Below are 21320 nucleotides of genomic sequence, written 5' to 3'. Positions count from 1 at the left end.
TATATATAATGGACATGTTATAAGTCCATGAGTTTCATTTACTTAGTAAGACATGTTTTGAAATCATGCGACTTGGAAGGCTTTGTAAGCCTTTTGATGAGTTGGATTTGTACTTGAGCAAACGTCTGTATCTTACAATAATAAAGTTCATTGGTGTTTCTAACAATAACCGTGTTAATATTTGAAAATAGTGAAGTAATCTAGCGGGACATTTGATTCATAATTGAATGAGTGCGAGTGTGAGGTGAGAATGAGATGAGTGTGAAGTTAACATGACCATGTTTTGGTATGAAATAAAGAGTGGGTATGAGTCTGAGGATTTTATTAGTATAAGGTTAATTTGGTGCCCTTTTATAGCAAGTTGCATATCTATACGATATAAAAGTGCACTATTAAAGATCCATTATTTTATGTTCCCCCAAACTAGAGCATCCACAGGAGCTACCACTCCAAATCTCTCAATATTTTTCACTATTAAGTGCTAGATTACTATACACTCACAAAGATGAGACTCTTGAGCTGGAGAGAGTGCTTGATAGGGGAGAGAGAAAGAATGAGAACAAGAAAAGGAGAAAAATAGAAGAGAGAGAAAAATATGTGGCATTCTTTGATTGGTTGTATTTATCACTATTTATCCATTTAGACACACATCAAATATAAAGTGTGGGGTCAATTTCTACATATTTTGGAGTGTCAAATGTTGTCCATTGTAAACAATTAGCACTACACTTCATCATAAAGTTATGATTCAAGCACTCCAAACTCTTGTCATTCTAGATGCTTAACATGGCAATGTCGAATCTATGGACTCTTACTGAAAAACAACATGGGTTAAAACACATGGGAAAAAGATTGACTGGAATTATTCCACTTATTTCATCAAATCTATACCATTGAATGGTGGGGCGTGGTGTTTTCAAATCTAATACTATCATGAATGGTGTAGATTTGGTGAAATTGGTTGGATTAATTCCAGTCCCCGTCCCAAACACATGCATGTGATTGATAGTTGTAGGGCAACATGCAACCTCATTCACGCGTATTGATGTTTCGTCAGCATGAGCTATTATTTTATTTTTTTTACTCTTGAAGTCTTGATGTGTATTGTGTGCACATCAGCACATGTTTTTTAATTTTTTTTAGGCATGTATGTCAATCTTATCAAACCACATCCGCCAGATTGATTTTCCTTCAACACCTTTGATTTTTAAATTCAAGTCCAAATAACAAAGGAATTTTTTAAAAAAATAGGCTTGATTCCGTTTGGTGTAAGTTTGGTTTTTTTTCTCTCTCTCTGAAATACCATAGAGAATTACGCTTGTGATTGACATTGAACCTTAAACACACATATGTCTAACCCAACCGATTACCAACCAAACCAACTCTCATTGGTAGTTTGGTGTAACTTTATATTTGGTTTCTCTGTAGTATTTCAAAACTTTATATTTGGTAAAAATACGTTAGCTTATTAGTTTTAGAAAATACACCAAATAAACTCTATTAGAAGTTTTTAATTTTGAAGCATATGCACTAACCTAATATTTATCATATTTAGGTCAATAATCCCTCAGCTAACATGATTAAGATTTAAGGCATATACTCGATTTGGTGATACCCAAATTCGAATACTCCACAGATTTAAACCATTTGGTGGTAGAATTTTTAAACTAGCATAATCGCTCCACATGAAAAAAAAATAAAATTAAAGCGCACACACATTCCACATATAATATTTATACACAAGTTATATCAGCATTACATGGATGCATCTATAAATTTCATGGATGTCTTCGGCCTTTTCACTTGCCAAATTGAAACAAACACAACTTAACACAAGCCATCAATCAAGGCCACCCAGCCATTCATTGATATTTACATGTTCAGGCCGCTTTATCTCTCGTGATTTGCTCGTGACGCCGTGACGGTTAGCCTCCTTTTTTGCTTTTCTTTTTTTCACCTTCTATTTCTTCTGTGTCTCGACTCTCGCCTTCTCTTTTTCGATCAACTTGATCGATCGTTTGGAACTTTCTGGTTATCATCACAAGCTACAATGATTGGTAGTTATAAATTCGAATCAACATATGCATATACAACTGAACTTGGATTTGATTGATTGATTGATTCAGGTGATTCTTTTTCTTGTTTTTTTTTTTTTTTTTTCCAGAATGCCAGGCAGAGGAGAGGAGAGGAATGAGAGGAAAGGAGAATCGTCCTCCTCTTCTTCCTCATCGGAGGGGGAGGAGTACGAGGTTGACGATCTGAGAGACAGAATTAAGTCGTCGAGAGGCAGCAGATTCGATCTCATCGAGAACGAGTTCGGTCTCAAGGCTACATGGAGGAAATTCAGTACTCAGAGCGTCGTCAACAGCCTCAAGGACCTCTCCGGCCTCATCATCTACCCCGACAACTGGTACGACCGCTGCCTCCGCCTTCTTCTTCTTCCGTTGATTCAAAATTTAGTTACGTCTCCGGCATTACGGGGACGAGAGGCCTAAATCTGATGCGAACCACTTCACAAACTATACTCCACGTGGCGTGTACCAGTTGGTTGAGTTTATAGTTGTTTGAATATATTTGCAATTCAATCAACGGTGCGAATTGTGTGTGAGAAAAACTGGATCTAATTTTAGTGTTGTGGTCCTACTGAGAGTTTTTTTTTTTTTTATTGTGTGCGGTTCAACACATACGATAGTTGATGCATCCGCACCTCTTGATTCATTTATTTTCAAATGAATCGGATAGAATCAGACTGTAAGTTCGCATGTGCATTTCAATATTTTATGCTACTAAGCCTTTTTTTGTATTAGAAATAAAACATATATACTGACAGTATGATATGCTGACAGACATTCTAATGATGTTTTAGTTTTGTTTATTTGATTAGATAGTAAATTTAAATACAAAGATGCTATTGAGCCTATTGTGGTTATGACTGTAATCGAATCGAACCAAGCTGAGTTTCCGCATACTAAGGCTTGGCTTGAGTTTGAGTTTGAGTTCGAGCTCGATTCAAGCCCTATTTTGAGCTTAAGCTCAGCATGCTTTACCAGTGAGTTGAAGCTTGCAAGCTGGAACTCGTAGTTGGATGAAAGTAAAATATATATTATACAATATAAAATGAATAAATAAATTACTAAGTTATCATGCTTGTTTTGGTTGTTGAATTTGAACTTGAGCTCGAATATTAATTGAACTCATCTTAGAGTTCTAACTTGATTGAAGGCCGCTTAAAATAAAACTCAGGACAGGCCCAAATAAGTTTGAGCTTCGACATTTCATTAAGGGCTTAATTTGTTTGCAACCCTGATTGTTGTCAATCCTCATAGATAGGACTTAAGGCAAGTCCGTCCTTGATCTAAGTTTATATCAGATATGCAATTAAAAACAGTGTAAATGATTATCTAATGTTGTATTCTTAAGTTTGACATATAATATTGGATTAACATATTAAGTTGTACGTGCCAATAATAAAAAAGTAAGAGAACTAATCGAAACAGTGAAAAACACTCATTAGTTCAGTTTTTTTTTTTTTTTACTTTTGTAAATCCTTATTTTAGAAAATGATATTTTTCACAATGTCTTCCTTTTGACTACTATTTTAGTAACAAAAAGCAAATCGAATGCAGGTGGTATCGGGCATGGACGAAGTTCATATTGATATGGGCAATATACTCGTCTTTCTTGACGCCCATGGAGTTCGGCTTCTTCACGAAATTGCCTGATAATCTTTTTATACTGGACATTGCAACCCAATTCGTTTTCTTTGTCGACATTGTTTTGCAGTTTTTTGTTGCCTATAGAGATAAGCAGACCTACCGTATGATTACTAAGCGTAAATCTATTGCTCTAAGGTTAGTCCTTTCTTCTATGTATTGTTCTTCAATGTATTAAGTTTTGCTTCACTTGTAATTGCAACACTTCCTAATCTTCTATAATACACACTTGACATTATCCCCTTTTATTCCTTTTCAGGTACTTGAAGTCAAGTTTTATTATTGATTTACTTGGTTGTATGCCTTGGGAAGCTCTATACAGGGTACTTACCGAACTTTTTTTTTTTTAAATTCTCAATGCTTCTATTCTTGAATAAAAGGTTTCAAAAACTATCATTCAAAATTATTCTAGAACAGCACAGTCTGACCGCAAAATGTGTGTCTTAGATTAATATGCTAATTAATTATGGAAATATACGGGTTGATGTATTGATTACTCATAAGAATTGCAATTCTGTCAACTTATCTATGACCATTTCAAGGAATTTGTTGTTAACAGGCTTCTGCAAGGTCAGAAGTGAGATATCTTTATTGGATTAGGCTTTATAGAGTGCGAAAAGTCGCAGAATTTTTTCAACACATGGAGAAGGATATACGAATCAATTACTTGTTTACCAGGATAGTAAAGCTTATTGCCGTCGAACTGTATTGCACACATACAGCTGCCTGTATCTTTTACTTCTTGGCTACCACTTTGCCTGAATCTGAAGAAGGCTACACATGGATTGGAAGTCTAAAACTGGGTGACTATAGCTACTCAAGCTTTAGGGACATTGATATGTGGAAGAGGTATACAACGTCCTTATATTTTGCCATTGTCACCATGGCAACTGTGGGTAAGTCATCTCTTTCACTGAATTCTGTAGGAATCCTTACTATCTGCAATTATTTTGCCCATCTTTTGAGTTAGGGCATTGATCATCCGTATTTTAAACTAATGGACAAGTTTCCGTGACCCTTTTGTTGTCCACATCACTCCAACTACTCTTGACTTCACCTACAAAAAAGGTCCACTGCATCCAATTTCCAGCTTTTTCAAACTGTTTAAATGATACCATTACCATATTTCTACATTTTAGAATCCTAAATCTTTCTCCTTCAAGTTTTTAGAAACCCTAAATAACAAGGCAAAGTATGAATCTAGTTGTCATGTCTTGCTTTACTGAGGTGTGGAGAACATGAACTGATACCCTTGGTTTCTTTTAAATAGAATAATGTAGGAATAGGAAAATTTTACCGTTTCTCTGAGTGATATTATTTGACAGACTTGGGGAATTCTAGAACATTCATTTAGGAGAAAAATAGTTGCTTTACAGAAAGTATTTAACTTAAAGATGATTCTGTTGGAATTCAGGTTTTAGACATGACGCGAATAAAATTTTCCTCAACAGGCAGAGGCTTGTATCTAGTTCTTTAAAGGTTGTAATACACTTTTGTTTATTTGCAAGGGAGATGATGTAAAACTATCATTTTTTATGTGTCTAGTGGCAGCATGCAACATCCTTGCCCTAATGAGTGTGCTCATGTCTTTCAGGTTACGGTGATATACATGCAGTTAATATGAGGGAAATGGTGTTCATTATGGCTTATGTGTCTTTTGACATGATTCTTGGAGCTTACCTGATTGGTAACATGACAGCATTAATTGTAAAGGGATCAAAGACAGAAAGGTTTAGAGATAAAATGACAGATGTGATCAAATATATGAACAGAAATAGACTTGGCAGGGGCATCCGTAATCAGATCAAAGGCCATTTACGTTTGCAATATGAAAGTAGCTACACCGAGGCTTCTGTTCTTCAGGATATTCCTGTCTCCATTCGTGCTAAGGTAAATTAGAAATTAAAGGTTCACTAAAATTTGTATGTATTTTCAATTAAATAGCAAAAAAGCAATGCTTGTTGATTGTTGTACCATTCACTAGTTGACTGAATACTCTGCAATAAATTGATATTGCGCTTATCAGCATCATTACTTGTTTTTTGCAGATTTCCCAAACTCTATATATGTCTTACATTGAAAAGGTCTTTCTCTTTAAGGGATGTTCGACAGAGTTCATCAATCAGATTGTGAGTCACATATTTCGCTCTTGCAATAGATCTTAGATTATCTATATAATAGTGAAACTTAAACAAATGCATATTGTATGATGTATAAATTTGTTACACTCTAAATGGGGTTTTTTGAACTGCTTAAACTGAAGTGTTTTATCACCAGCTCTCGATACTCAAAAGCTACCTTAATTGTGCTATTCTGCATTTTTTAGGTTATTAGACTTCATGAAGAGTTTTTCCTCCCAGGAGAAGTGATAATGGAACAGGGAAGTGTTGTGGATCAGCTTTATTTTGTCTGCCATGGTACCCTGGTAACGTTCCATATCCTATATATTTAGTGACACGTTGTTAGGCATTGCTTGTGCCAACCCCCACCCCCCCACCCCTCCTCGATATAAATATTGTTGATTTGAATGATTTCAAATTATTTTGCACAGGAAGAAGTAGGCATAGGACAAGATGGATCAGAAGAGAGTTTTTCAACACTTGAATTGTACAGCTCTTTTGGTGAAATTTCCATCCTTTGTAACATTGCTCAACCTTACACAGTCCGAGTTCGTGAACTATGCAGACTTCTACGGATTGATAAACAGTCTTTCACCAATATCCTTGAAATATTTTTTAGCGATGGGCGGAAAATACTAAACAATCTTCTAGAGGTAATTATTTTCGTGTAAGACGTCAAAATATTTATGCTGCAAGTCTACAAACTTCTTGAGAGCTTATTCTGATTTAAACTTAAACTTTGTCATGAATGAGCTTCCTCTGAACTTTGAACCAACAGGGGAAAGAGTCGTACCGAGTTAAGCAATTAGAATCAGACATCACATTTCATATTGGAAAGCAAGAAGCAGAGCTTGCGTTGAGGGTGAACAGTGCTGCGTATCATGGAGATATTAATCAACTAAAAGGTTTGATTCGGGCTGGAGCTGATCCTAACAAGACAGATTATGATGGAAGATCACCTTTGGTATATGTATTTTCTTGGATGGGTTTCTAGGATATATATACTTGTAAATTTTTAAAAAACTTGGGGTACATGAATGCTTATGTAACAAATCTTTTTTGTTTTGAGCAGCATCTTGCAGCGGCAAGAGGATATGAAGATATTGTGCAGTTTCTGATTCAAGGCGGTGTAGAAATTAACATCAAAGGTAATAATATCATGGCATCATTTTTCACTCATTTTGGCCAAAAAAATGTAGATTGATAGTCGCTTGATTATTTTTCAATCATCAATGCATTTTTTATAGATAAATTTGGCAACTCTCCGTTACTAGAAGCCACGAAGAATGGACATGATCGAGTTGCTTCTTTACTCAGTAATGAAGGGGCCTCCTTGCTGATAGATGATGCGGGTAGCTTTTTGTGCACCGCTGTTGCGAAGGGGGATTACGATTTTGTTAAAAGGATGTTGTCCAATGGAGTTGATCCCAATTCCAGAGACTATGATCATCGAACACCACTTCACATCGCTGCCTCTCAAGGATTGTATTTGATGGTAAAGTTGCTTTTAGAATCTGAGGCTAGTGTGTCCACAAGGGACAGGTATTGTCATACATCTGTTTTGCTGCTTTGTGATGAACAAATAAAATTGTGCTTTGATAAATTAGTTAATTTTTTAAACTTCCAACAACTCAAAACATACATTTATTTGAACCTTCTAGATGGGGAAACACACCACTTGATGAAGGCCGGATGGGTGGAAGCAAGAACTTGATCAAGATCCTGGAAGATGCAAAATCTGCTCAATCATCCGAATTTCCTTTTAATGCTAAAGACCATACAGGTATTGCCTAGATTCTATTTATGGCTTATATATTCTGATTGCCATGCCAAACCTGCTATCAAAGAAAAACCAATGACATTACCTTTATGATCAATTACAGAGAAAAAGCAAGCGAACAAATGTACAGTGTACCCTTTTCATCCATGGAGTCCTGAAGCAGAGAGAAGAATCGGAGTAATGTTATGGATCCCCTCAACTATCGACGAGCTAATCAGGACAGCAGCTGAACAGCTTCAACTATTGAGCGCTTCCTGTATACTATCTGAGGATGCGGGTAAAATTCTCGATGCAGGTATGATTTATGATGGCCAAAAGTTGTATTTAGTCAGTGAAACTGAAACACATTGAATTATTTGAACCACTTTTTAGCTGTTGTAAATTAGTAAAACATTTTAGCATAGCCTGTATTCTATCTGTTTTGTGCAATGAAGCTTACTTATAAGCAAGTAATATGTTTCCAATATAGAAATCAGCAACACATAGACTTGATGTTTTGAATTAATAGACAATTTATAGGTTGCTTATAACACAAGACATGAACAATAACAAACACTAAACACAGCAAACCATTAGTAATACAACCTATAGCGAGAATCGTGATCAAGCTATACGGATATGCTGAATTTGTCGAAAGTGCTTCTGTGCTACTGTGTTACCAGCAGTTTCAACCTCATCATGATGTTCATCTGCCAACAACGCATCGTCGGTAGTATCAACGGCACTTGCTGGTGCTTTCCAATTGAGAAAGTGAAGTAGGGTTTCAAGTGCACAAGCCAGAAGAGGAAGAGATGACCATATCATCATAGCTTTTCTGAGATTCATAGCTTATTCTGTGTACTCAAGAGTTTAGTGACTTTGAATTCTGCATAGAAAATATTGATCATCTCACAGTTTTATTTATACTTCTTAAGTCAAGGGATGTGCCGTGTACTTTAGGCCTACTAAATTGACTATAAAAAGGAAATCCCATGGTAAATTATATGCATAATTTGAATTGTAGTTGGGTGGTCCTTTTTATATTGAATCGTTGTTGTGCATCTCCTCTGGGGTTTATTGACCAAAATACCTCTTATATTCTTCTTCTTCAAGTTAAAGTCTTTTCTCTTCTCTTTTTTTAGTTGGCTATATATGCATTGTAAACAAGAATGGGATATGTGGCTAGAGTTCTTAAAAGACTGAATATGGTTGTTAAAATAATATTGGGCTTACTTGGGTTGATTCAAACCTTTCAATTGCAATCAATAGCCGACGTTTTGTACTATTATTATTTGATATTGCGTAAGCCCTAAAGGTTCACCCCATGGAAAACTAAGAATTTGCAAAGTAAAAAAGTCTTGGAAATGACATCAGTTTATTAAGAAAATAATTGCGAATGCGAAGGTGAAGGGTTATGTGTTGGACAAAACAATGGTCAAAAGGATTAGTGCTACAAAGTTTAATTTATTTAATTGTATCGAGAAAAAAAAAATTTGAGTGCAAAAAATAAACAAATTTAAGATAATTTCTATTAAGGATAATTTAGTCGCCTTAAAATTTTCTCAAAGAATGTGTATGTAGTAAATTCTCTCAACGCATTTTAGAACCCAATGGGCCACACTTTCAGCCATCAAGGAGCACCGGCCCAGCTACATAACCACCTAGTGCATCTAACAAATAATCAGTAAAATTTCACTCACGTCACATGAGATACTTAGGGTTCGTTTGGGGGTGTGTTGTATTTTGAGATATTGATCAGACCAAGTGAGGCTAGATGCAAAATTGTGATGATGTAAGGTGAGGTGTGCTGTCAAAAAAGTGTCACTTAAAAAGTAGGTGAGGTGAGGTGAGATGCTTGGTGCTCGGACAAACAAAAATTGCAATGAGATTGAGGTTAAGTATTAATTTATTTGTGAAATAATATACATGAATCAATTAAAGATAATGTTTTTGTCACATAAAGTTAATCTATCTTTGAACAAATAAATATAGTCTTTCTCGATTATATTTAATACAGAAAAATTATCTTTTATTAAAGATAATGTTATTTTAGAAAATAAAGAAAAAACTACTACAATTAAAGAATATCCTTTGATTTTTTGGATAAGTGTGGAAGCACAGTAGATGCATGTAGGCCGGTTAGATCACGTGCATTTTGGTCCAATAAATTGAACTTGCTAACTTTCTTGGTCAGTTTGATTCATCAGATTTTCTAACTCCAACTCCTTCAATTTTCTCTCCACCTTCATGAGTTCCTTCTCCAAACCCAGCAAGATCGCGTGCATTTTGGTCCGGAAATTTGAACCTGCTAACTTCCTTGGTCAGTTTGATTCATCAGGTTTTCTAACTCCAACTCCTTCAATTTTTTCGCTCCACCTTCGGGAGTTTTTTTTCCCAATTTATCGACCTCCTCCGTCAAGTACGTGTCTTGATTGAATGTCTCTTGATTGAACATCTTCTTTGATTGATCGATCTCCATGAGTGTTGAAGATGAATCAACGAATGGACGAAATTCTTCATGAGAATTGATTTGGTAGATTACTAATCTGATAAAGTTAAAGCTATAGTATTATTTCTTCTTCTTCTCTTCTTTCTCTTAGATTGTCTGCGAAATAAATGACTCTAACACTATTGATCATCTTAATAGATGTTTAATTTTGTGAGTGTTAGATTGACAAGAAAATATTGACAGAACCTTCATTTATATAATGTAAAATTGAGACATTCAACTTTATCCGCGGTTTACAAAACCGCTAATATTAATGAACGCGGATATAAAAATCTACGGTTTACAAAACCGCAAATATTTTTCCTTACTTATACCTATGATTTCTGTGGACTGTTGCGGTATTATACTTTGTGACGCTTTCATAACCAACGAATACGCGTCGCAGAAAAGGTTTCTACCACAAATTTTCTATTTATATTGTTGCGGTTAAAACCACGACAATATGTGCAATATGTTGTAGTGAATGTTACCATATTTAAGAAAATAATCTACTATTACTATGAATTCTAAAAAATGTACTTTGCATAAGACCCAAGGTTTGATATTTTTGAATCTTTTACACATTGCATTAAATTCAAAACAATTTAAGAAATAATAGGACTATCCAAATATTTATGACACATTTTTGTCTAGGTGGGTTCATAGGGTTAGGACCGAGTTGAGTTCGGGCTAGGCTCGTTAAAAGATATTGAAGTTCAAGCTAGGTGCATTTGATTCTCGCTATATCAAAACTTTTAAAAAATAAAAATATGTAATTTTAAGAAATAATATCTATTTATAAAAATAAATGAAATTCACGACAAGCCAATTTTTAACTTTCAAATTACTTAAGGAAGTAGTTGGTAGGGAGCTTAGCCAACTGGACTAAGACTTAATCCGTAGCATAAATCATATATAACTTATATATTGAATGAATATAATTAGTGATATATAACATAAAATATAAAAGATTCAAATGAAAATTACTAATAAGGTATAATTATTTTATTTTTTTTTGGAAATAGGTCGTGGGGCCTCAAATTCATTAAGATCATAACAAAGAAACCACCCCCAAACATAAGTATAATATCTCTCTACCTAGTAGGAGGACGATAAACAAGACAAACACAGCTAAATAAAAAACACAAAGAACAAAGGAAAGGTAAAAAAATCTCAACAAAAGCTACCACCTCCTGTAATTCCAAAGGACTGTCTCCTATCCAGCTATGAAACATCTGATCCAACACGCCCCTCTTGGCCAAGGAATCAGCTATCGAGTTTGCCCCTATGCACATGAACCGCAGACCAAGTAGTAAAGGACGCAAGCAAGAACTTGATCTCCATGACTATATAACCCTAGTCCGATAACATGGCATCTCCTAGTGAATCATTGATCGCATTGATAATCAACAAACAATCTCCTTCAATAATAATATTCATAAAGCCCAAGTCCCTAGCATTGACAATCAATAAACAATCCCCTTCAATAACAATATTCATAAAGCCCGAGTCCCTAGCAAACTACAAAGCCCGCACATCGACATATGCCTCAGCCAAAGTGACAGGAAGGCACCCAATAACAAAAAGAGGCCTTGGAAAAACTCTCATCATCACGAATAATATTACAACCAAGACCCGAGCATAACAACCGCGTATTAATAACAACCGCTTATCAACATTGATTTTAACCACACCAGGTTGCGGAGGCTTCCATTGATTTATAGGGGCAGCAGACAAGGTATGCTTCTTTGATACGAATATCCCACATTGCTTAGATAGGGGAGTTGTGATCTATTTATAAGGTGGGCAAATGCCTTCTTCAATTAGCCAACAAGTTTTCTAGGTAGTGGCATACTGGGCTTGTTGGTTACAACCAACCCATATGTAGGTAGTGGTTGGGCTTGTGGGGTTGGTTAAAGAATATATGGGCATGTTGGGTGTATGTATGGGCGTGCACCTGGCCTGGTTCTTATCAATGGTATCGGAGCTGTTTGGTCTATGCATATGTGGGTGTTTGGATCTCCCTTCGTCCAAGTATGGGACTGGACTGGGTCGCCTACGGATAAGAGTATGGGACTGGACTAGGTCGCCAACTGAGTGCAGCCGACGTGGGTGTCGGCCGCGTAAAGCCAGGGGTATTGATACGGATAAGGAGCCCGGATAAGAGTATGGGACTGGACTAGGTCGCCAACTGAGTGCAGCCGACGTGGGTGTCGGCCGCGTAAAGCCAGGGGTATTGATACGGATAAGGAGCCCAGTCCAGTGAAAGACCCCCACTGAGTGCAGTTGACGTGGGTGTCGACCGCGTAAAGCCGGAGTATTGATACGGATAGTGGGTGTTTGGATCTCCCTTCGTCCAAGTATGGGACTGGACTGGGTCGCCTACGGATAAGAGTATGGGACTGGACTAGGTCGCCAACTGAGTGCAGCCGACGTGGGTGTCGGCCGCGTAAAGCCAGGGGTATTGATACGGATAAGGAGCCCAGTCCAGTGAAAGACCCCCACTGAGTGCAGTTGACGGGGGTGTCGGCCGCGTAAAGCCGGAGTATTGATACGGATCCAGTGAAAGACCCCCACTGAGTGCAGCCGACGTGGGTGTCGGCCGCGTAAAGCCAGGGGTATTGATACGGATAAGGAGCCCAGTCCAATGAAAGACCCCCACTGAGTGCCCACTGAGTGCAGCTGATGTGGGTGTCGGCCGCGTAAAGCCGGAGTATTGATACGGATCCAGTGAAAGACCCCCACTGAGTGCAGCCAACGTGGGTGTTTGGATCTCCCTTCGTCCAAGTATGGGACTGGACTGGGTCGCCTACGGATAAGAGTATGGGACTGGACTAGGTCGCCAACTGAGTGCAGCCGACGTGGGTGTCGGCCGCGTAAAGCCAGGGGTATTGATACGGATAAGGAGCCCGGATAAGAGTATGGGACTGGACTAGGTCGCCAACTGAGTGCAGCCGACGTGGGTGTCGGCCGCGTAAAGCCAGGGGTATTGATACGGATAAGGAGCCCAGTCCAGTGAAAGACCCCCACTGAGTGCAGTTGACGTGGGTGTCGACCGCGTAAAGCCGGAGTATTGATACGGATAGTGGGTGTTTGGATCTCCCTTCGTCCAAGTATGGGACTGGACTGGGTCGCCTACGGATAAGAGTATGGGACTGGACTAGGTCGCCAACTGAGTGCAGCCGACGTGGGTGTCGGCCGCGTAAAGCCAGGGGTATTGATACGGATAAGGAGCCCAGTCCAGTGAAAGACCCCCACTGAGTGCAGTTGACGGGGGTGTCGGCCGCGTAAAGCCGGAGTATTGATACGGATCCAGTGAAAGACCCCCACTGAGTGCAGCCGACGTGGGTGTCGGCCGCGTAAAGCCAGGGGTATTGATACGGATAAGGAGCCCAGTCCAATGAAAGACCCCCACTGAGTGCCCACTGAGTGCAGCTGATGTGGGTGTCGGCCGCGTAAAGCCGCAGTATTGATACGGATCCAGTGAAAGACCCCCACTGAGTGCAGCCAACGTGGGTGTCGGCCACGTAAAGCCAGGGGTATTGATACGGATAAGGACCCCAGTCCAATGAAAGACCCCCACTGAGTGCAGCTGATGTGGGTGTCGGCCGCGTAAAGCCGGAGTATTGATACGGATCCAGTGAAAGACCCCCACTGAGTGCAGCCAACGTGGGTGTCGGCCACGTAAAGCCAGGGGTATTGATACGGATAAGGAGCCCAGTCCAGTGAAAGACCCCCACTGAGTGCAGTTGACGTGGGTGTCGGCCGCGTAAAGCCGGAGTATTGATACGGATCCAGTGAAAGACCCCCACTGAGTGCAGCCGACGTGGGTGTCGGCCGCGTAAAGCCAGGGGTATTGATACGGATAAGGACCCCAGTCCAGTGAAAGACCCCCAATGAGTGCAGTTGACGTGGGTGTCGGCCGCGTAAAGCAGGGGTATTGATACGGATAAGGACCCCAGTCCAGTGAAAGACCCCCACTGAGTGCAGCCGACGTGGGTCGGCCGCGTAAAGCAGGGGTATTGATACGAATATCCTACATTGCTTAGATAGGGGAGTTGTGATGACTTGTGTGGTTGGTTAAGAAATGTATAGGCCTGCTGGGTGTGTGTATGGGGACGCACCTGGCCTGTTTCTTATCATTCTCATCCGATACTGATAGAGGTACAATGCGAGGAGCTACAGGAGCGGGATGTACCTGAGACGTTTTGTACCATTATTATTGAATGGGACAGATATTTGATATTGCGTCCATTGAAAATTAAGATATTGCAAAGAAAAAAGTCTTTGAAATGACATCAGTTTATTAAGAAGATAATTGCCAACGCCAAGGTGAAGGCTGAGGTGTTCCAACAAAACAATGGTTAAAAGGATTAGTGTTACAAAGTTTAATTTATTTAATTGTATTGAGAAAAAAAATATGGATGTAAAAAATGAAAAAGTTTAAGATAATTTCATATAAGGATAGTCTAGTAAACTTAAAATCTTTTCAAAGAATGTGTGTACAGTAAATTCAAGTTGCGTGTAAATAGCGGCTCCACGTAAAAAATATTTGTCATTCAAGTACACCGTTAACTTGCCAGGGGCGGCCCTGGGCCTGGGCGAGCTGGGCCGCCGCCCAGGGCCCCCAATTTTTTAGGGTCCAAATTTTGAAATTTTTTAGTTATAGGATATTTTATTTTAAAACCAATCCCAGCATATTTTAAAGCCCACAAATATTATTTATAAAGCCCAAAAAGAGTTGAGAGTTAAAACAAACTAATAAAAGTGAGGGGTCCAACCCAATTAGAAAGTAAGAAAGACCACTTAAGATTTTAGAATCTTAGAAGTTAGATTAGCCCATAAAGAAATTAAGAAAAAAAAATCAAAAGCCTCTTCAAAAATCAAAAGACTTATTAAAGTGTGTCCCTTTTTATGATATTGATAGAAGAGATTTAGCTTTAGAATCAAAAGTTTTGTGTAATATTTTACCTAAAGAAATAAAAAAGCCTATTGAAATATTAAATCATTTGCAAACAATGGATGGTGGTTTTCCAAATGCATGGATTGCATATAGAATATTGTTGACTATTCCAGTAACGGTAGCCTTCGCAGAGAGAAGTTTTTCAAAGTTAAAGTTGATAAAATCATATATTCGGTCCACCATGTCGCAAGAAAGGTTAATAAGTTAGCTTTGTTGTATATTGAAAGTGATTTGACGAAAAAAGTTGATCATATTAAAGTAATTCATGATTTTGCATCTCAAAATGCTAGAAGAGTCATATTTAAGTAATTTTTTTTAGAATTAAACTTTTAATAACTATATGATAATAACGGGAAAAAAATTAAGGGGCCCCTTTTTCAGAGTTTGCCCAGGGCCCCCGTCAACTCAAATACGCCACTGTAACTTGCAAAGTATGAGACGAAATAATGGATAATCAATTCTCTCAACGCATTTTAGAACCCAATGGGCCACAATTTCAGCCATCGAGGAGCACCGGCCCAACTACATAAACATCTCCTGCATCTGACAGATAATTAGTAAAATTTCATCACGTCAGATGAGAAACTTAAGGGTTCGTTTGAGAGTGTATTGTGTTTTGATATATTGAGGTGAGGCGAAAATTTGTGATGATGTAAGATGAGGTGCACTGTCAAAAAAGTGTTTGGTGTGTCACTTAAAAAACTATTGTAAGATGAGTTGAAATGCAGTTTGGTGCTCGGACAAACAAAAACTACAGTGAGCTGAGGTTAAGTATTAACTATTAATTAGAATTCATTTGTGAAATAAATATACATAAATCAATTAAAGTAATGTTTTTGTCAAATAAAGATAATGTATTTATGACCAAATAAATGTAATCTTTCTAGATTATATTTAATATGGATAAATTATCTTCATAAAAGATAATATTACTTTAGAAAATAAAGATAAAGCTACAACAATTAAAGAATATCCTTTGATTTTTGGGATAAGTGTGGATGCACAGCAGATGCATGTAGGCTGGCTATATCGCGCGCATTTTGGTCTGGCAAATTGAACATGCTAACTTCTTTGTCTTGATTCGATTTCTTAACTCCAACTCATTCAATTTCCTCTCCAACTTCATGAGTTTCTTCTCTAATTTCTCCAAGCCCTCCTTCAAGTACGTCTCTTGATTTAAAGTCTTCTTTGACTGATCGATCTCGGAACGCCTTCCGGCTTGGATTGATGAAGCTATTGAAAAATATAAATATTGGAGTGAATCCACAAGTTGTTAACATACCATTCCTTTCTCGAGAAAAAAGTCGAATGGCATCAACGGATGGAAGAAATCTTCAAGAGATTTGGTAGATTACTGATCCGATAAAGTTAGAGTTATAGTAATTTTTCTTCTTCTTCTTCTTCTCTACTTTCTCTTAGATCGCCTCTGAAATAAAGGACTCTAACAATATTGATCATCTTAATAGATGTTTAATTTCGAGAGTGTAAGGTTGACAAGAAAGTATTGATATAATGCAAAATTGAGATATTCAAATTTACAACCACTATAAGAAAATGGGTTTGTACCAGCTAAACTATACCTGCGGTTTTTTGTGAATGTAGATATTCCGCGGTTTACAAAACCGCAAATATATTTCCTTATTTATACATGAGGTCTATGTCGACCGCAACTATAATATTTTATATAGTAATATTTCATATAATTGTGGTATTATACTTGCGACGCTTTTATAACCAGTGAATACGCAATCGCGGAAAAGGTTTCAACCGCGATTTTTCTATTGTGTACTATGTTACTATGTTGAGTGAATGTTACCATATTGAAGAAGATAATTTACTATTAATATGAATTCTCAAAATATAATTTGCATAAGACCTGGAGGTTTGTTATTTTTTTGAACCTTTTACACATTGTATTAAATTCAAAAAAATTTAAGAAAGAATAGGACTATCCCAATATTTATAACACATTTTCTCCGGGATTGGGGGTAGATCCAGTGTTAAAAAAAATTAATCTGAGGGCTAATAAAGTAACTCTTTTCTTTTTATCTCTCAACTAATATTATAATTAAAAAAAATTTATCATTATCTTCTTTCTCCATCCCTTTTATCTCCCCCCTCTTTCACAGTTGGCGGGGTTCTGTTGTAAATTTTTTACAGCGGACCCCATTGTAAATACATTATACAATGTTATATTTTTTATAAATTTCAAAAAAATTGTGACTTTATTTTAATCGAAATTATGAGTTTAACGGTATTTTTTTTGTTTCAAACAAAAATCAAATTGAACACGAAATGAAATGAAAATTTTGGATCGTTGAATATAAACCTGAAATATTAAATGTCTCTTTTTGACATGAATTTGATTTTCATTTGAAAGAAAAAAATATCGTTGAATTAGTAATTTTGATTAAAACACAATCATGGTTTTTTTAAAATTTATAAAAAATTATTAGGCACTGAAAATGAATTTACAGCGGGGTTCTTTCTTCCTTTGCCAGTTCAGTCGCTGTCTCTCTCATGAGTTTATAATCGCAAATGGACAAAATCAGTGTCCCACACCAATTGAACAACAACTGGATCTCTAATTAGTAAATCAATAGATCTGACAAAGACCCAAGCATCTTTGCCATCACCGATGATCTCCAGGTACTTGGCGAAAGCTAGCGATCCACCTACGACGACCTCAGAATCTGAGTGGTAGTGACCGCCGGTTATATACTCCTTCACAAAGTTCACACACCCCGATGGGATTAGAGACTAGGATCCAGCGTTGTTGGCCTCCACAGATCCGTCGAAATCCCATAAATTTCTGATGAAAACGTCGATGAGGATCTGGAAATCAAATTTGCAGGGTCCTATTTGCAAGAGACTAAAGGAGGCCATGAGAACTAAGGGGAAGGAGGTGATATTGGAGAAGGTGCAATGAAGAAGAAGATAAAGTGCGAGATAGAGAAAGAGTAAGGGAAGGAGAGAGAAATAAAAAGAAAATATTAAGTTTCTTAGCCCTCAGATTAATCTAACGTTTAGTATTGTTCACTGGTTTGGTCAGAAACATTGGACCTCCCCTTAATCTCCGTCGAACGTGGGTTCAAAGGGTCAGGGCCGAGTTGAGTTCGGGCTAGACTCGTTAAAAAATATTGAAGTCCGAGTTAGGCACATTCGAGACTCGCTATATCAAAATCTTTGAAATAAAATAAATTATGTCATTTTAGGAAATAATATCTATTATAAAAATAAATGAAATCATGATAAGCCAAATTTTAACTTTCAAATTATTTAAATAAAGAAAAAAAATTATAATAATCTTTCTCGATTATATTTAATACAGAAAAATTATCTTTTATAAAAAATAATATTATTTTAGAAAATAAAGATAAAACTACTACAATTAAAGAATATCCTTTGATTTTTTGGATAAGTGCAAAAGCACAGTAGATGTATGTAGGCTGGCTAGATCGCGTGTATTTTGGTCCAGTAAATTGAACCTACTAACTTTCTTGGTCAGCTTGATTCATCAGATTTTCTAACTCCAACTCCTTCAATTTCTCTGCACCTTCATGAGTTTCTTCTCCTAGGCAGGTTAGATCGGGTGCATTTTGGTTCGGCAAATTGAATTTGCTAACTTCTTTGGTCAGTTTGATTCATCAGATTTTCCAACTCCTTCAATTTTCTCTCCACCTTCATGAGTTTCTTCTCCAAGGCCGGCTAGATCGCGTGCATTTTGGTCCGGCAAATTGAACCTGCTAACTTCCTTGGTCAATTTGATTCATCAGGTTTTCTAACTCCAACTCCTTCAATTTTTTCGCTCCACCTTCAGGAGTTTTTTCTCCAATCTATCCATCTCCTCCGTCAAGTACGTCTCTTGATTGAACGCCTCTTGATTGAATGTCTTCTTTGACTGATCAATTTCATGACTGTTGAAGATGCATCAATAACGAATGGAAGGAATTCGTCATGAGAATTGATTTGGTAGATTACTGATCTGATAAAGTTAAAGCTATAGTATTATTTCTTCTGCTTCTCTTCTTTCTCTTATGTTGTAGTGAATGTTACCATATTTAAGAAAATAATCTACTATTAATATGAATTCTCAAAAATGTACTTTGCATAAGACCCAAGGTTTGATATTTTTGAATCTTTTACACATTGCATTTAATTTAAAACAATTTAAGAAATAATAGGACTATCCAAATATTTATGACTCATTTTTGCCCAGGTGGGTTCATAGGGTCAGGACCGAGTTGAGTTCGGGCTAGACTCTTCAAAAGATATTGAAGTCCAAGCTAGGCGCATTTGATAGTTGCTATATCAAAACTTTTAAAATAAAATAAATTATGTAATTTTAAGAAATAATATCTGTTTATAAAAATAAATGAAATTCATGATAAGCCAAATTTTAACTTTCAAATTATTTAAAATAAAGAAAAGAATTACAATATTATATATATATATTTCGATTCCAGATCCGAAATATATATATATTTACTGTTGAGATAATTGTTTATTTTTTTGATAAACTGTTGAGATTATTGGTTGCTATGTGGGGTGTATTTCATAAATGTGTCGGTTTTTTTGTTACTTGAGGTGTGGCTAGTTATTTTTTAATTTATGTGGAGTGTAGATATATTGGATTAAAAAAAATTCTAACTCATGCCACATCAGATTTTTTTTTTCTAAAAAATTACAGGTGTATTTAATTACTATTTTTTAATACCAGCTAAAAACTCCGATTGCCACGAATGCATATCCAGTGACCACCGAAAGGTAAAATTTATTCTTTCGGTGATCAAATTAAAAAAAAAAAATTAAACATGAGTGACTGAATTGAAAAGGGCATCAATTTTCAGTGATCAAAATAAGACTTTGTACAAATAAAACTACGTAATAGTTTGACCCGATCTATGATGGTTACGTTCTGTTTGGGTCGCCCATGATAGTTTGACCCGACCTATGAATATGATGGTTCTCCAATTCAAAATAAAGACGAAGTTAAAGGTCAGCAACAACCAACGACGATTCTTATTTTGTTAATGAAAATGGAGACTGATTCAACAGAAGAGAGTCCAAATAAACATATCAACATGGACTAAATTCATTTTGTTAGAAAATAAGCTAGCGGTGAGAATCAATGGGAATCGGTTTGACCACAAGGCAGTAACGCCAGTTCAAATTTCTCTCTCGAACAATTATTTCCTTGCACTGGTTTGCAATTGAGAATCACTGATAATATTGTTTTTTTGGATACAATACTATCCCGATGATACATGTGCAGATTGCAATTACAGAACATCAGCATATATATATGTGCAGAATATAATTGAGCACAAACTTCCTAATTAGCAACAATTAATTTTTTTAGGCCCAAATTAGTATGCGCTGGTGTTGAACCTAGGAAGATAAAGTCGTAAGGACTTAATCCCAAAGCGGATAATCTATTGCTAGTATCAGTGGTGTGCAAAACCCATTTAAAACCCGACCCAACCCACGAAACCCAACCCCAACCCATGTTAATATGGGTAAGATATGGGTTATATATATATAACCCATACTTAAAATGGATCGGGTGAGGGTTGTGTTTTTTTAAACCCATTTTGACCCGACCCAACCCCATTTAGCATTAAGTGACATAATTTATACTTGTATAAAGATACTAATATATGAATATATCACATCTTATTCCAAGATCTATCCACATTAGTCACAACATTTAAATATTAAGGATTAATATAAAAAAACATCATATTAAATGTAATATGATGTTTTTTTATATTAATCCTTAATTTTTATACTAATCCTTAATTCATTAACTTAAATTAATTGTTTGATTTATGGATTCAATCCCGACCCAACCCGTATTGTTTTAACCCGACCCAACCCAATCTAAAACGAGGTTGGTTAAAGGTTGAAAGAACCCTTACCCGAACCTATGCGGATTGGATGAAGTCTCTCTCCAAACCCGACCCAACCCAACTCATGCGCACCATAGCTAGTATGGAAAGGCGGGATCGTTCCAGTTGTAACATCACCTTTTTTTTGTTTTTATAAAAGATGAAATGTTGCAATGAAGAATTGTTTCTGTTCATCTTGAATAGTTACAATTGTTCAAGTTTAAAACAAAAGGTTATGATCTTTCAAGAAAAAGACATTAAAAAAAGGGACATGTCCATACAAAACTAATGATTTTTTTTTATTTTAAAATAATTTCTAACACATTTGACTCAATTAGAGCCCACCGAATTGGACATAACTAGAAACTTTGAATGGACATAAAAAA

General features: G+C 36.7%; 1 protein-coding gene across 1 annotated transcript; it reads left to right on the top strand.

Moving 5' to 3' along the window:
- Positions 1-1766: 1766 nt before the first annotated feature.
- Positions 1767-8062, top strand: LOC119995716 (potassium channel SKOR-like). The gene is made up of 14 exons (XM_038842226.1): positions 1767-1924; positions 2165-2410; positions 3627-3851; positions 3973-4036; positions 4273-4609; positions 5308-5603; positions 5762-5842; positions 6040-6138; positions 6265-6486; positions 6612-6797; positions 6906-6981; positions 7081-7375; positions 7495-7616; positions 7717-8062. Exons 2-14 carry the CDS (start codon positions 2166-2168, stop codon positions 7962-7964), a joined length of 2496 nt encoding a protein of 831 aa, XP_038698154.1. The 5' UTR covers positions 1767-1924; position 2165; the 3' UTR covers positions 7965-8062.
- Positions 8063-21320: the final 13258 nt, after the last annotated feature.

Source organism: Tripterygium wilfordii, chromosome 3 (genome assembly GCF_013401445.1).
Source record: "Tripterygium wilfordii isolate XIE 37 chromosome 3, ASM1340144v1, whole genome shotgun sequence".
NCBI classification, from domain to species: domain Eukaryota; kingdom Viridiplantae; phylum Streptophyta; class Magnoliopsida; order Celastrales; family Celastraceae; genus Tripterygium; species Tripterygium wilfordii.
The sequence above is the reverse complement of the archived record's forward strand: the minus strand, read 5'-3'. Positions and strand labels throughout refer to the sequence as shown.